General features: G+C 41.7%; 1 protein-coding gene across 8 annotated transcripts in view; it reads left to right on the forward strand.

Moving 5' to 3' along the window:
• CFAP61 (cilia and flagella associated protein 61) overlaps positions 1–15963 on the forward strand; it is a 327205-nt gene that overhangs the window by 85854 nt on the left and 225388 nt on the right. For all 8 annotated transcript variants that reach the window (XM_035298462.3, XM_054255275.2, XM_078371503.1 and 5 more), the window contains 3 exons: positions 1242–1420; positions 3505–3544; positions 6406–6545. In XM_035298462.3, the coding sequence (XP_035154353.3) occupies positions 1242–1420; positions 3505–3544; positions 6406–6545 (359 nt within the window). The remainder of the gene's footprint in view (positions 1–1241; positions 1421–3504; positions 3545–6405; positions 6546–15963) is intronic.

Raw genomic sequence — 15963 nt, forward strand, 5'->3', positions numbered from 1 at the left:
GTGCCAGCACCCGGGAAGGTGCCTGTTACTTAGCAGGCAGGTCTTGCGGTAGCACCAGCACCAGGGAAGGTGCCCGTTACTTAGCAGGCTGTGAAGGGGAGTTTCCCTTTCACTGAGGGAGTTCAGAGAACACTCTGCTCTGCCCGGCTCTTGAAGAAGGCCTGACATTAGCCAGGCCTGCCCACAGACATCCAGGGGCTTAACTGTCTCTCTATGGTACTGTGCTCCAGTGGTCACCATCCTTGTCCACTTCCATGTTCCACTTTCCTGCCTGGCTCTCCTTTTAAGTTCTTAGAAGTTGTGAGAAGTAAGAGTAGGGGAATCCTAAAAGCCATAGATCTTTCTGATAAGTGTGTAGAAAAATGCTGACATATATGCCTCCCTCCCTTGCAGCGGCTACCTGAAACGGAAGGGACCCCCTATACTGTAAGCACGTGATTTGCTTGACCCTGTCAATCATGTCAGATGATTCACTCTCCTTACCCTGACCCCCTGCCTTGTATACAGTTTATATCAGCACATCCAGGTGTTCTGGGCCACTACTGGACTCCATGCCTTGGTAGTAGTGGTCCCCCCGGGCGCAGCTGAATAATTCTTCTCCTATCTCTGTCTTGTGTCTTTGTTTCCTGCAATCTGTTGTCTCTGCACATGAAAGAACACCCACTAGACCCTGCGGGGCTGGACCCTGCATCCGGATGCAGTTAAAAGATGGACCCTATGTCAAAGGCCAACTGAAACTATTTGTCTCATGTGAGACCTTCGTTTGAGAACCAGCTTTATTTATTTATTTTTATTTTACTTTAAGTTCTGGGATACATGTGCAAAACATTCAGGTTTGTTACATAGGTATTCATGGGCCTCGGTGGTTTGCTGCACCTATCAACCCGTCATCTAGGTTTAAAGCCCCGAATGCATTAAGTATTTGTCCGAATGCATTAAGTATTTGTCCTAATGCTCTCCCTCCCCTTGCTCCCCACCCGCCAGCAGGTGTGTGATGTTCCCCTCCCTGTGTCCATGTGTTCTCACTGGAGAACTAGTTTTTAAAAACATTTTATAGATTTTGAGTATCTCATTAAGAAACTCTCCTTAAAATCAGGCCTGGCCCAGGATGAGTTGTTTTGGGTGAAACAGTCTTACCTGTCCTCTGAATGGTGTCATGTAGAGATGATGCAACCACCAGCCCACTAAATTACAGGGAATTGACAGGATTCTCACTGGCTCCTCCTCTCTCCTTGCTCTAGGACATAGAAAAACTCAGTGAGGCCTCCCCTGGCTGTGCGCAGGATCACCATGGCAGCAGTAGGAGCTTGGCATCGCTCTTACAGCCTGAAGAACCTGCCCACTTCCGCCCCATCTACAGGGGAGCCTCAGCTGCTTTTTGTATTCAGCTGTTTTGTATTGATGAGAAATACGAAGCAAGGCAAGTACTGACCTCCTGGCTGGCTGTCACAGTGAGAATCTCTTCTGGCATCAGTGGACCAACGTTTTAACTTTACAGACCCAGTAATTTCCAAACCTGGCCCACTTCCTTACTCTCCTGGGCAATTTTAAAAAACCACAAATTCCTAAGCCCCATCCAGAGAGTCTAGTCCCTAAAATTTTAATATTGCTGTAGAAGTGAACAAGAAAGCTGGCCCACCTATGTAACAATTGGGAATCTGGAAGATTATCACTTACGTAACCACATGCTGCTCCCATTCTCTAAAGTTTGCATTGCTTGGAGAACTTGGATTTGGGTTACTGATTATCTAGAGTCTTTTGCTTGCAAGTAGCAGAAAATCCAACCAAACTGGCTTTGAAAAAAAAATTGAATGATTGCCTTACATAAGTAATGATGACTCCAGTGGTGAGACTATTTTAAATATGGCTTGATCTAGGATTTAGATAACCAAATCAAGGACCAAGTTTCCCTCTCTACCTCTTTACCCTGTGTGTTAGTTCGTTTTCATGCTGATAATAAAGACATACTCAAGATTGAGTAATTTATAGTGGACTTACAGTTCCGTGTGGCTGGGGAGGCCTTACAATCATGGATGAAGACGAAAACCACATCTTACATGGCAGCAGACAAAGAGGCAATGAGAGCCATGTGAAAGGGGTTTCCCCTTGTAAAACCATCAGATCTCGTGAGACTTATTCACTAGCAGGAGAACAGTATGTTGGAAACCACTCCCAGGGTTCAATTATCTCCCACCAGTTACCTCCCACAACACATGGGAATTATGGGAGCTATAATTCAAGATGAGATTTGGGTGGGGACACGGCCAAACCATATCACCCTACTTCCTCCTTTTGGCCCCCTTCTCAGAGGAGTGCCCCATCCCAGCTCTAAAACCACTGACAGCTCTGCATCAAAATTCAGTGAGGAGGACTTGCTGGGTTGGGCCCAGCTTTCCAGCCAAAGTCCCATGAGGCCTAACAGGACTGTGTGTTCATTCCTGAGCCAGGAGCAATGACAAGCCCAGCCATAAGGAGATGGAGAAGATGGGCTCTGTCCCTTGGCTCATGCTGTACCCCAGATCTGCAGCTGGAGCCTCTGCCACATGGAATATCTGAGTGGGAGATAAGTCGACACCCAACAAGCAAGGAGGCTACAGCAAGGAGGAGGCATGCATGGTCCTATATACAATTATACAGGACCATCCACCCTGCCCTCCACCCTGCCCCCCAGAACGCCCACATGTTCAGTGCTTGCTGCTCCCCAGTGGTCCAGACACTGGATGCTGCCCTTGGTCCTGAATTCCACGTCTTAGCACCACTCCTCATCTGTCCACAGAACCATCTCGAAGAGGGAATGATTGACCCATTTCAACAGAGTGGAAGGCTCTGGAGTGTCTAAAAGATGACCAGGCTGGACAGTTCCTCTTCAGAGGAGCTGTTTAAAGGCATTCTCAATCTCCCAGCATCCCCTGGAACCATGTTGTACTTCTACTTTTTTCATCTTGAGTTTTCGGCTTTTATGGAGATCTGAGAGATTGAAAAGATAGTTCTTTACATCTGACAACTTGTAAAGGCTTTCTAGATTTGCTGCTTTATATTTATCTGTGCATTTAAATATGAGTATACTTTCTGAATTTTGAAACAGGAATTTGATGACCCAGTGTGATTTGCCCATGAACGTACATCTACATCTACTCAGAAAATCTTTCACACATAAAAGGGAAAAAGATCAGAAGCAGCCTATACTATTTCTCACCTCTCCTCTTACCTCTTCCAAACAGAAGGAATGGATCATAGGTGCCGAATGACCGATTTTGTTTTGGCTTTTCAAATGCACATAGATTATTAATTGATGTGAAAATGTCTTCAGTTCTACAGAATACTTTATTACTGACATACGAAGCTTATGACTTATGCTCCCCATTGGTGTTCAGCTAGACACACATTCTGACTAGTGGTTGGCTAATCGCTGCCCGAGGGGAGGGAGCCATAAATCTCTGTAAATGTCCACTGATGTTGCATTTGCCTGAAGGGCAGTGACAGTGCTTCCTGTCTTGTTTACAGGTCGCTGGATTTTATGAATTTTGTTTTCAGCCTTTTCTCTGTAAGTACATGCTGAATTTTGAGAACTGGTTTTGTAAGCTTAGAGAAGTTGTAGAAAAGTAAAATGCCATGAATTTATTATGCTATGAGTGTTGAGGTTTGTGTTCTGAGAGTAAGGCCAAATGGCATGTCACGAGCTCATAAAACTATTTCTATTTTTATTGTCATTTCCACACATTTTTTAAGTCACGCTATTTTAGCAGTTTTCTTTAAATGCAAAGTTTCTTTTAGAGAATCAAATCATTCATAGTAGCATAGGAAAATGTCATAAATGAGAGCGAATGACACTGTATGTTATTTTATAGATCATATTGGCTCCAAGTATTCGAAAAACATCATACCGCTTTTCTGAGGGTAGCAAAGCAGAAAATTGTTGATTTTCAGGTTGGCATTTCTTTCCCTACTGGATCCTCAGGCCTGATTTCATGCCTGGCTTGTACAGGGGCTCAACCCACATTGGTGAATGGGCCTGCAGGGTAACATCTGAGTGCAGTAAGATTCTCCATGTCAGGGTGTCCCGGGCTTCTGCCTACATTCTTGTCTCATTGTTGTCTAGGGATGGAGATCTAACCAGACTCTTATACTTCTGTATTGAAGGGAAGAAGATGGAGAAGGAAGTTTTGAGGGATAAAATGCATTTTTATAAAGACAAGCCTGTTAATTAAGTAGAGTCAACATCTGCACTTCAGTTGACTGATTTCAAGAAAAATATCTATTGCTTTATTTTTCCTCTTTTTGATGTGGCAAAAACAAGTATAGTTTAATTATTTTGTCTTAAAACTATGTGATATTAGGTGTTATTTCTTTCTTTATTTGTAATAAGGCAGTATGTTCTCCATCATAATTTTAAAAAATTGATTATTAAGACACTTTCTAAAAAATATAGATTGCCCTGAACGTAGGATTTGCAAAGTCAGTTTCCCTCAAAGACTCCTTAAATAAATTTCAGTAATTTTAATTATTTCCTATTTAAAGTCCAGTTAAAGGTAAATCTTTTAACATTTTAAAAGTAATGTTGGCTTTAAAAGGGTAAAGAGCTGTTTACATTTCAATTCTATTTGACTTCAGAACATGGACGACAGGAAAATAATAACCTTGATTGCTTCATCCTTAATCCTTCAAATCCAAGATGAAGCAACTCATTATAGTTACTCTCCTCTTCCCAGAGGAAGCCCACCCAGGCTTGGCACCCAGTTCTTATTTTCAACTTGAGTATTTCAGCAACTTGATTCTCAGTTTCCCCAAAAGGAACCCTGCTAATTTGCTAAAAAGAGGGAAGATACAGTCAAACAATGATTCAGTCCTTTGAGTTACACAGATGTCCCCAGGGTTTTGGATTAGCACAAGTAATGCCTTCACAGGGTTCAAGAGAAGGCGAGATCCCAAAGGGACAAATTAGCTGTGGGAAGAGCAGGCTGCTTCTGCAGGGACCTGGCAGAGAATCAAGCGGCTGTGTGAAGCTCAGACAGCCTAGAGCAGCACTGTCCAGAGATGGAGTGTGAGCCACATTGGTAATTCGGAATGTTCCAAGAGCCATAGGAAAAAAAAGAAAAAGGAACAGATGAAATTTATATTATAATATCTTTCATTTAACTTAATATGTCCCAGTTCTTTTTTTTAAAGAGACAGGGTCTCACTTTGTTACATGCAATGGCACAATCATAGCTCACTGCTACCTCAAACTTCTTGGCTCAAGGGATCCTCCTACCTCAGCCTCCCAAGTAGAGATATGTCACCATTCCCAGTTAATTAAAAAAAAAAAATAAAATAAAAAAAAAAAAAAAGAGATTGTAAGGACAGGGTCTCGCCATCTTGCCCAGACTGGTCTGGAACTCCTGGGCTCAAGTGATCCTCCCATCTTGGCCTTCCAAAGTACTGGGATTACAGTGCCATTGTGCCTGGGTAAATTTAATCATTTCAACAGGTAATCAGTATGAAACATTATTAGCGAGCTATTTACATTATTTTTCTCATACTAAGTCTTTGAAATCTAATGTGTATTTCACATTTATAGCACATCTCAATACAAGTCCTAAATTTTCATCAGAAATAGTTGATCTGTATTTAGTTATTATAAAATTTCCAGTTGGTTAAGTAGATTGGCATAATCTAAGCACACATAAATCTTCTCCAATAACAGAATTGAGTATCAGTTTTTTTAATTTAAATGAAATGAAATGTAAAATTTAGTTCCTCCCCCACACCAGCCACATGTCATTGGCTACCGTATGGACAGGGCATGCCTAGAACAGGTGAATGGCAGCCCTCAGGACATGCAGGACCTCCTGTGTCTGCTAACTAAACCCGCTGTCTGGGTTTGATCATGCCCATGAATCTGTTCAGCCAACTGGGATCATGTCATGATAAGATACCTACACATCAGTTTATGGATAATCAGAGAATTTTAGAGCCAAAAAAGGCCTGGAGTATCACCCTCCCATCTCACAAGAGGAAGGGACCACAGCTGGTGTCAGGTCACTTAGTAAGCAAGGGGCCTTTGCTAGGACGCCATGCTGCCTCATTGACTTGGTGACACAAGTGAACTTGCAAGTGTGAATTCTCTTGGTTTAAAAATCTACTACCACAGAAGAGTTATGCTGAATGAGTACCATTGTTTATAAGATTGATTTATTCAGGTTTCAGTGAGGCACAAAGATACTTTTTCTAAGCTCTTGTAGTTGCTTATTTCCTGAATTTTATGTGATTATTTCCCAAATTATAGGAAAGGTAATTTGAGTATTCTCTCCTTAATCAACACATTTTGCTTCTATTTTTCTTTAGAGGAATTTTTTTTAGAGGAATTCATTTTTCCATTAATGGTTTTTTATTCTTTCCCTGTGTCCTGTTTTTTGATGATGTTAGGATAAGAACTTCTGTGTAATTTCTCTGCCCCGTCTCACCCCCGAGTTCATCCTCATCCAGAACTTTGTGAAGGTGGTCCCTTTCAACACCTGTACTGTCGAGCAGGATCTCTACGTCTTCCACCGGGCTGGATTGCTCAAGTGAGTAGACACGTTTGGCCCCCAACAATCCATGAAATTATAAAAGAGAAAGAAACAAGGATCTCCCTGCTATTTTAATTTAATAATTTATTTTAAAGATTGTCTTTTATTAGAAAAAGGCTTCAGTGATTTTTTTAAAATAGTGTAGAAAATAACCTATATGTGATGGTTTATTTTCAATTCAAAGTGCCTTAGTTTTAAGTCAGCTACATGGAAATAAAGAGATAAAGAAGCAGAGTGTACAGAGTCACTGCCCCCTCCTTCCTGCCTTCTCTTTCACCCGGGAGCCAGGTGCCTGTCAGTAAGGGCCCCCTCAACTACCTGCACCCAACCCTACAAATAATTTAGTTTAGGCTACCTTGCAACATAGATAATTGTACCCTTTCTTTTTTTTTAATTGCATTTTAGGTTTTGGGGTACATGTGAAGAACATGCAAGATAGTTGCATAGGTACACACATGGCAGTGTGATGTGCTGCCTTCCTCCCCATTACCAATATCTGGCATTTCTCCCCATGATATCTCTCCCCAACTCCCCACCCCCTGCTGTCACTCCCCTATTCCCCCAAACAGGCCCCAGTGTGTAGTGCTCCCCCCCCCGTGTCCATGTGTTCTCATTGTTCAACACCCGCCTATGAGTGAGAACATACAGTATTTCATTTTCTGTTCTTGTGTCAGTTTGCTGAGAATGATGTTCTCCAGGTTCCTCCAAGTCCCTACAAAGGACACAAACTCATAGTTTTTGATTGCTGCATAATATTCCGTGGTGTATATGTGCCACATTTTCCCTGTCCAGTCTATCATCGATGGGCATTTGGGTTGATTCCAGGTCTTTGCTATTGTAAACAGTGCTGCAATAAACATTCGTGTGCATGTGTCCTTATAGTAGAACGATTTATAGTCCTTTGGATATATACCCAGTAATGAGATTGCTGGGTCAAATGGAATTTGTATTCCTAGGTCCTTGAGGAATTGCCACACTGTCTTCCACAATGGTTGAACTAATTTACACTCCCACCAGCAGTGTAAAAGTGTTCCTATTTCTCCACATCCTCTCCAGCATCTGTCTCCAGATTTTTTTTTTTTTTTTTTTTTTTTTTTTTTTTTGAGACGGAGTTTCGCCCTTGTTACCCAGGCTGGAGTGCAATGGCGCGATCTCTGCTCACTGCAACCTCCTCCTCCTGGGTTCAGGCAATTCTCCTGCCTCAGCCTCCTGAGTAGCTGGGATTACAGGCATGTGCCACCATGCCCAGCTAATTTTTTTGTAGTTTTAGTAGAGATGGGGTTTCACCATGTTGACCAGGATGGTCTCGATATCTTGACCTCGTGATCCACCCGCCTCGGCCTCCCAAAGTGCTGGGATTACAGGCGTGAGCCACCGCGCCCGGCTGTCTCCAGATTTTTTAATGACCACCATTCTAACTGGCGTGAGATGGTATCTCAAATGTAGTTTTGATTTGCATTTCTCTAATGACTAGTGATGATGAGCATTTTTTCATATGTTTGTTGGCCTCATGTATGTCTTCTTTTGTAAAGTGTCTGTTCATATCCTTTGCCCACTTTTGAATGGGCTTGTTTGTTTTTTTTCTTGTAAATCTGTTTGAGTTCTTTGTAAATTCTGGATATCAGCCCTTTGTCACATGGGTAAACTGCAAAAATTTTTTCCCATTCTGTTGGTTGCCGATTCATGCTAATGACTGTTTCTTTTGCCATGCAGAAGCTGTGAAGTTTGATTAGGTCCCATTTGTCTATTTTGGCTTTTGTTGCCAATGCTTTCAGTGTTTTGGTCATGAAGTCCTTGCCTACTCCTATGTCCTGAATGGTTTTCCCTAGATTTTCTTCTAGGGTTTTTATGGTGTTAGGTCTTATGTTTAAGTCTTTAATCCATCTGGAGTTAATTTTAGTATAAGGTGTCAGGAAGGAGTCCAGTTTCTGCTTTCTGCACATGGTTAGCCAGTTTTCCCAACACCATTTATTAAACAGGGAATCCTTTCCCCATTGCTTGTTTTTGTCAGGTTTATCAAAGATTGTATGGTTGTAGATATGTTGTGTTGCCTCTGATGCCTCTGTTCTATTCCATTGGTCCATATCTCTGTTTTGGTACCAGTACCATCCTGTTTTGATTACTGTAGCCTTGTAGTATAGTTTGAAGTCCAGTAGTGTGATGCCTCCCGCTGTGTTCTTTTGACTTAGAATTGACTTGGCTATGCGGGCTCTCTTTTGGTTCCATATGAAGTTTAAGGTGTTTTTTTCCAGTTCTGTTAAGAAGGTCATTGGTAGCTTGATGGAGATAGTGTTGAATCTGTAAATTACTTTGAGCAGTATGGCCATTTTCATGACATTGATTCTTCCTAACCGTGAACATGGAATGTTTCTCCATCTCTTTGTGTCCACTCTTATTTCATTGAGCAGTGGTTTGTAGTTTTCCTTGAGGAGGTCCCTTACATTCCTTGTAAGTTGTATTCCTAGGTATTTTATTCTCTTTGTAGCAATTGTGAATGGCAGTTCGTTCTTGATTTGGCTCTCTTTAAGTCTATTATTGGTGTATAGGAATGCTTGTGATTTTTGCACATTGATTTTGTATCCTGAGACTTTGCTGAAGTTGCTTATCAGTTTCAGGAGATTTTGGGCTGAGACGATGGGGTCTTCTAGATATACTATCATGTCGTCTGCAAATAGAGACAATTTGGCTTCCTCCTTTCCTATGTGAATAACCTTTATTTATTTTTCTTGCCTGACTGCTCTGGCTAGGACTTCCAGTACTATATTGAATAGGAGTGGTAAGAGAGGGCATCCTTCTCTAATGCCAGATTTGAAAGGGAATGCTTCCAGTTTTTGCCCATTCAGTATGATATTGGCTGTGGGTTTGTCATAAATAGCTTTTATTATTTTGAGATACATTCCGTCAATACTGAGTTTATTGAGGGTTTTTAGCATAAAGGGCTGTTGAATTTTGTCAAAGGCCTTCTCTGCATCAATTGAGATAATCATTTGGTTTTTGGTTTTGGTTCTGTTTACATGGTGAATTACGTTTATAGACTTGCATATGTTGAACCAGCCTTGCATCCCTGGGATGAATCCTACTTGATCATGGTGGATAAGCTTTTTGATGTGCTGTTGCAATTGACTTGCCAGTATTTTATTGAAGATTTTTGCGTCTATGTTCATCACGGATATTGGCCTGAAGTTTTCATTTCTTGTTGAGTCTCTGCTGGGTTTTGGTATCAGGATGATGTTGGTCTCAAAAAATGATTTGGGAAGGATTCCCTCTTTTTGGATTATTTGGAAAAGTTTCAGGAGGAATGGTAACAGTTCTTGTTTGTGTGTCTGGTAGAATTCGAATGTGAACTCATCTGGACCTGGGTTTTTTTTTGTGTGGTAGGCTCTTCATTGCTGCCTCAACTTCAGATCTTATTATTGGTCTATTCATGGTTTTGACTTCTTCCTGGTTTAGGCTCTGAAGGACGCAAGTGTCCAGGAATGTATCCATTTCTTCCAGGTTTACTAGTTTATGTGCATAGAGTTGTTCATAAGATTCTCTGATGATGGTTTGAATTTCTGTGGGATCTGTGGTGATTTCCTGTTTATTGTTTTTTATTGCATCTATTTGGTTATTCTCTCTTTTCTTTTTTTATTAATCTGGCTAGTGGTCTATTTTGTTGATCTTTTAGAAAAACAAGCTCCTGGATTTATTGATTTTTTTGAAGGGTTTTTTCGTGTCTTTATCTCCTTCAGTTCTGCTCCGATCTTAGTTATTTCTTGTCTTCTGCTAGGTTTTGAGTTTTTTTGGTCTTGCTCCTCTAGCTCTTTCAATTTTGACATTAGGGTGTCAATTTTGGATCTCTCGACTCTTCTCATGTGGGCACTTATAGCTATATATTTTCCTCTAGAGACTGCTTTAAATGTGTCCCAGAGATTCTGGTATGTTGTGTCTTCGTTCTTGTTGGTTTCGAAGAACTTCTTTATTTCTGCCTTCATTTCATTGTTTATCCAGTCAACATTCAAGAGCCAGTTGTTCAGTTTCCATGAAGCTGTGTGGTTCTGAGTTAGTTTCTTAATTCTGGGTTCTAACTTGATTGCCCTGTGGTCTGAGAGACTGTTTGTTATGATTTCCGTTCTTTTGCATTTGCTGAGGAGTGATTTACTTCCAATTATGTGGTCAATTTTAGAGTAGGTGTGATGTGGTGCTGAGAAGAATGTATATTCTGTGGATTTGGGGTGGAGAGTTCTGTAAATGTCTATCAGGTTTGCCTGTTCCAGGTCTGAGTTCACGTCCTGTATATCCATGTTAATTTTCTGTCTGGTTGATCTGTCTAATATTGACAGTGGAGTGTTAAAGTCTCCCACTATTATTTTGTGGGAGTCTAAGTCTCTTTGTAAGTCATTAAGAACTTGCCTGATGTGTCTGGGTGCTCCTGTATTGGGTCCGTAGATATTTAGGATCATGAGCTCTTCTTGTTGTTTGGATCCTTTTACCATTATGTAATGTCCTTCTTTGTCTCTTTTGATCTTTGTTGCTTTAAAGTTTATTTTATCAGAGACGAGAATTGCAGCTCCTGCTTTTTTTTGCTCTCCATTTGCTTGGTAAATCTTCCTCCATCCCTTTATTTTGAGCCTTTGTGCATCCTTGCATGTGAGATGGGTTTCCTGGATACAGCACACAAATGGGTTTTTGCTTTTTATCCAATTTGCCAGTCTGTGTCTTTTGATTGGTGCATTTAGCCCATTTACATTTAGGGTTAATATTGTTATGTGTGAATTTGATCCTGCCATTTTGATGCTAGCTGGCTGTTTTGCCCATTAGTTGATGCAAATTCTTAATTTTGTTGATGCTCTTTACCATTTGGTATGTTTTTGGAGTGGCTGGTACTGGTTGTTCCTTTCTATATGTAGTGCCTTTTTCAGGAGCACTTGTAAAGCAGGCCTGGTGGTGATAAAATCTCTCAGTACTTGCTTGGTTGCAAAGGATTTTATTTTTCCTTCACTTATGAAGCTTAGTTTGGCTGGATATGCAATTTTGGGTTGAAAGTTCTTTTCTTTAAGGATGTTAAATATTGGTCCCCACTCTCTTCTGGCTTGTAGAGTTTCTGCCGAGAGATCTGCTGTGAGTCTGATGGGCTTCCCTTTGTGGGTGACCCGACCTTTCTCTCTGGCTGCCCATAGCATTTTCTCCTTCATTTCTACCCTGGTGAATCTGACGATTATGTGCCTTGGGGTTGCTCTTCTTGAGGAATATCTTTGTGGTGTTCTCTGTATTTCCTAGACTTGAATATTGGCCTGCCTTGCTAGGTTGGGGATGTTTTCCTGGATAATATCCTGAAGAGTATTTTCCAGCTTGGGTTCATTCTCTTCGTCACATTCAGGTACATCTATCAAACATAGATTAGTTCTCTTCACATAGTCCCACATTTCTTGGAGACTTTGTTCATTCCTTTTTGTGCTTTTTTCTCTAATCTTGCCTTCTTGTTTTATTTCATTGAGTTGATCTTTGACCTCTGATATCATTTCTTCTGTTTGGTCAATTCGGCTGTCGAAACTTGTTCATGCTTCATGAAGTTCTCGTGTTGTGTTTTTCAGCTCCATCAATTCACTCATATTCCTCTCTTAAGTTGTCCGTTCTTGTTATAATTTCCTCAAATCTTTTTTCAAGGTTCTTAGTTTCTTTGCATTGAGTTAGAACATGTTCTTTTAGCTCACGGAAGTTTCTCATTACCCACCTTCTGTCATTTCATCACACTCATTCTCCATCCAGCTTTGTTCCCTTGTTGGTGTGGAGTTGTGATCTCTTGTCGGAGGAGAGGTGTTCTGGTTTTTCCTCCTTTTTGCACTGGTTTCTTCCCATGTTTGTGGATTATCCACTTGTCGTCTGTGTAGCTGCTGATTTTCAGATTGGGTCTCTGAGTGGATGTCCAGTTTGTTGATGATGAAGTTATTTCTGTTTCTTAGTTTTCCTTCTAACAGTCTGGCCCCTCTGCTGTAGGACTGCTGAGGTCCACTCCAGGCCTTGCTTGCCTGGGGTACACCTGTAGCTGCTGTGGAACAGTGAGGGATGCTACCAGTTTCTTCTTCTGCTATCTTTGTCCCATAATGATGCCCGCCATATGTCAGTCTGATCAGTCCCTTGTGAGGTGACTCTTTGGATATACAGGGGTCAGGGAGCTGCTTGAGGAGACAGTCTGTTCTTTGTAGGAGCTCAAGTGCTGAGCTGTGAGCTCTGTTGTTCATTCAGAGCTGCTAGGCAGGTACGTTTAAATCTGCTGCAGCAGAACTCATAAACCACCTTTTTTTCCCCAGGTGCTCTGTCCCTGGGAGTTAGAGCTTTATTTATGAGTATCCGTTGTGCTTCTGCCTTTTTTTTCTTTTCAGGGCTGCCCTGCCCAGCAAGGAGGCAGCCTAGTCACTGTCTGCCTGCAGAGGCTTTGCTGAGCTACTCTGGGCTCTGCCCTGGTGCCATGTGAACTTTCCTGCAGTCCTGTTTATATGGGTATGGTTAGAACTGCCTCGGCAATAGTGGCCCGCCTCTGTAATGGTGGACTCTTTCTGTTATGGCAGGTTGCCTCAGCAACGGCAGGCTGCCTCAGCAATAGTGGACCACCTCCGTAGGGGTGGAGTGCCTCGGTAGTGGTGGACGCGCCTCCCCTACTGAGCTGCACTGTCCTGGGTTTATCTGTGCTTGCTGTGAAACTCTCAACCTTGAGCATTTCCAATTGTTGTGTTCTTTTTGTTTGTTTGTTTTTGTGGGGGTGTGACCTGCCGAGCCTGATCACCTGGCTCCCTGCCTCAGAGCCTTTTTTCTTTTAAGTTGAATGGTTGACTCTCTCCCAGATGTTCCCATTGCCTGCTGAAAGGGCACTGGGATCTGTGTGATTTCCCGTGCGGTGACCCACTGCACCAGCTGCAACAATGGTGCTGCCCGGAAATCTGTCCTGGCTCCCTGTTTCAGACCTGTTTAATCAGATGAATGGGCAAATCTGCCTCCTCGGAGCTCCAATTGCAAGCTTTAAAGGGCAACCAGACCAGTGTATTTTATATGGAGAGCCGCTGTGCCAGGGCGCTGGCAAAACCGCTGCACTGGCCAAAACAGCCAAGATGGTGACCCATGGGGCTCCTCTGCCTGGGAATCTCCTGGTCTGTGGGCAATAAAGATCCGTCTGGAAATGCAGCATCCACTCACCCTCTGTGCTTTCACTGGGAGCTGCAATCCTGAGCTGCTCCTAAAGAGCCATCTTGGATCTTCTCCGGCTTAAGTGATTTTAACTAACACATTTAGAGAAAGAATGGCCCTTGAGAAGAGATTTGTTCTGTCAGATATTAAAACATAATATAGCTCCACAATAATCAAAACAATGCCGTGTTGACAGATTTTATAGGCAGAACAACATAATCCAAGAAACAGCGGCCACAGACCCAGGATAGTAAGAACTCTGTGAAGACTGATCTTTGTATCTGAGTGTGTGTGTGTAATACATATATGACAAAGTGTGTGTCAAAACAGTGGGAAAAGGAAGGATTCTTCTGTGAATGGTGGGACAAAATGAAGATAGAAACTCGGTCATAAAATAGATTCTCAGGTGATTAAAGAATTAAATGTAGATATTGAAAACCTAAAAATTAGAAAACATATTTACAGTGATAGGTTCTGTGGCAAGTTCTGGGAACACAATGGTGAACAACATGTAGACAGGGCCCTTACCTTTTCAAGGCTTGTGGGCACACATGCTGTAAAATGACAACTGCAAAGAGAGTAACCAGTGCTGGGCGTGTGGTGCGGGGCGTGTGGTGCGGGGCGTGTGGTGCGGGGCGTGTGGTGCGGGCGTGTGGTGCTGGGCGTGTGGTGCGGGGCGTGTGGTGCGGGGCGTGTGGTGCTGGGCGTGTGGTGCGGGGTGTATGGTGCTGGGCATGGAACATTGGGAGAGTCAGCCCAGTCAGAGGAAGCTTTCCTGGGAAAGTGATTTGGAATGCTGGATGAGGAAAGTGAGTGAAGGTTGACCTTTATCATGTGTCAGAATGGGAAAGTTCTTTATAAAGCATGAAAGGAAATAATTAAGGTTTCTTATACTATGCAAAGTTTTTTCAACCACCTGATTTAATTAAAATGTAACTGACTAACAGAATAATGTTTTCAACAAATATGGCAGACAAAAGGTGGGTGTATTTAATATATAAATAACTTTAATAAATCAGTAAGAAAATCACTTAATACCTAAATAGAAAAGTTAATAAAGACCATGGCCAGACTGTTTGTACAGGACAAAAATCAGTAGATATTTAATAACTTCTGCCTATCTTATTTTTAAAAAGTATTATGAGGCTCATCAAACTATGCACTTTAAATGAGTGCATTTTATTGTATGTAAATTAGACCTCAATAAAGTTGATGCACAATCTTATGATGAAAGGTTTGGTGTAGGAGTGTCAGAGAGCTTGCCCTATAATTGCTGTGTTAACCTTTTGAGTGAAACTTTGAGAAACATCCTAGATGTTCACTTCGTAATTAGGGACTGGTTAAATGAATTTTACCAAATTCATTTAGTCCCTTACGATAGAGATTTGAAGAAAAAAAGCAGACTTCTATATGCTCTGTGGAAAGAGGTCTAGGATGGTGAGAAGAACAGAGTCAGACATTAATAGTACAAGTTCTAGTAGTAATGATAATTAACATTTATTGAGGGTTTATAGTGTGCCAAGTGCTTTCTTAATCATCACTTTCCATGTGTCAACACTCATAGTGATAGTGACCTAATTAGCTAGGTATCATTATTATCCTCATTTCACTCAGTAAGAAAACTGAGACAAAGAGAGGTTGAGTAACTCCTCCACAGTCCACACAGCAGAAAGTGGCAGAAATGAAATTGGAACCTATGCTGTAGCTTACAGAGCCAACTCATGACCACCTCATGTATTGTTTCTCTATGTGATATGGTCGGTGTAAACCATCTGATTGTTGTAAAAGTGTTCATAGGTAGCAGTCAGCACTAATACTAAACTTTTGTATCAAGTGACCCCTAAAACACAACTGCCTTGAGCCAGTTCTGTCTCTATGCCACAGTAGTCCAGGCATGAGCATGTGGCCTAAGGAGAACAGCAGCTTTTTCCAAACATGAAGTTGTCCAGGAACCGAAGTTCCTTCTCTGGTTGCCCCTCCATTCCACAGAGAAGCATGAGGTCTGTGAATCTGGATGGGAAGAAAAGCTACAGCTTTATTTCACTTACCTGCAAGTGAAGTTCAGTGTGTCCTTCCATTGTGACTGGAGCCAACAGGCCTGGTGGTGTTAGCAGAAACCATGACTTTGTAGCCAGTAGAAATGACAGGTATTTTCATTCATATTTTTGTTGTTGCAGATGTCTCAGAAATACCATATATGTTTACCCTACTTTGAAATTTCAGTAATTCTATTCTCAATCAGAATTTGTTATTT

This window comes from Callithrix jacchus, chromosome 5 (assembly GCF_049354715.1).
Source record: "Callithrix jacchus isolate 240 chromosome 5, calJac240_pri, whole genome shotgun sequence".
Classification (NCBI taxonomy): domain Eukaryota; kingdom Metazoa; phylum Chordata; class Mammalia; order Primates; family Cebidae; genus Callithrix; species Callithrix jacchus.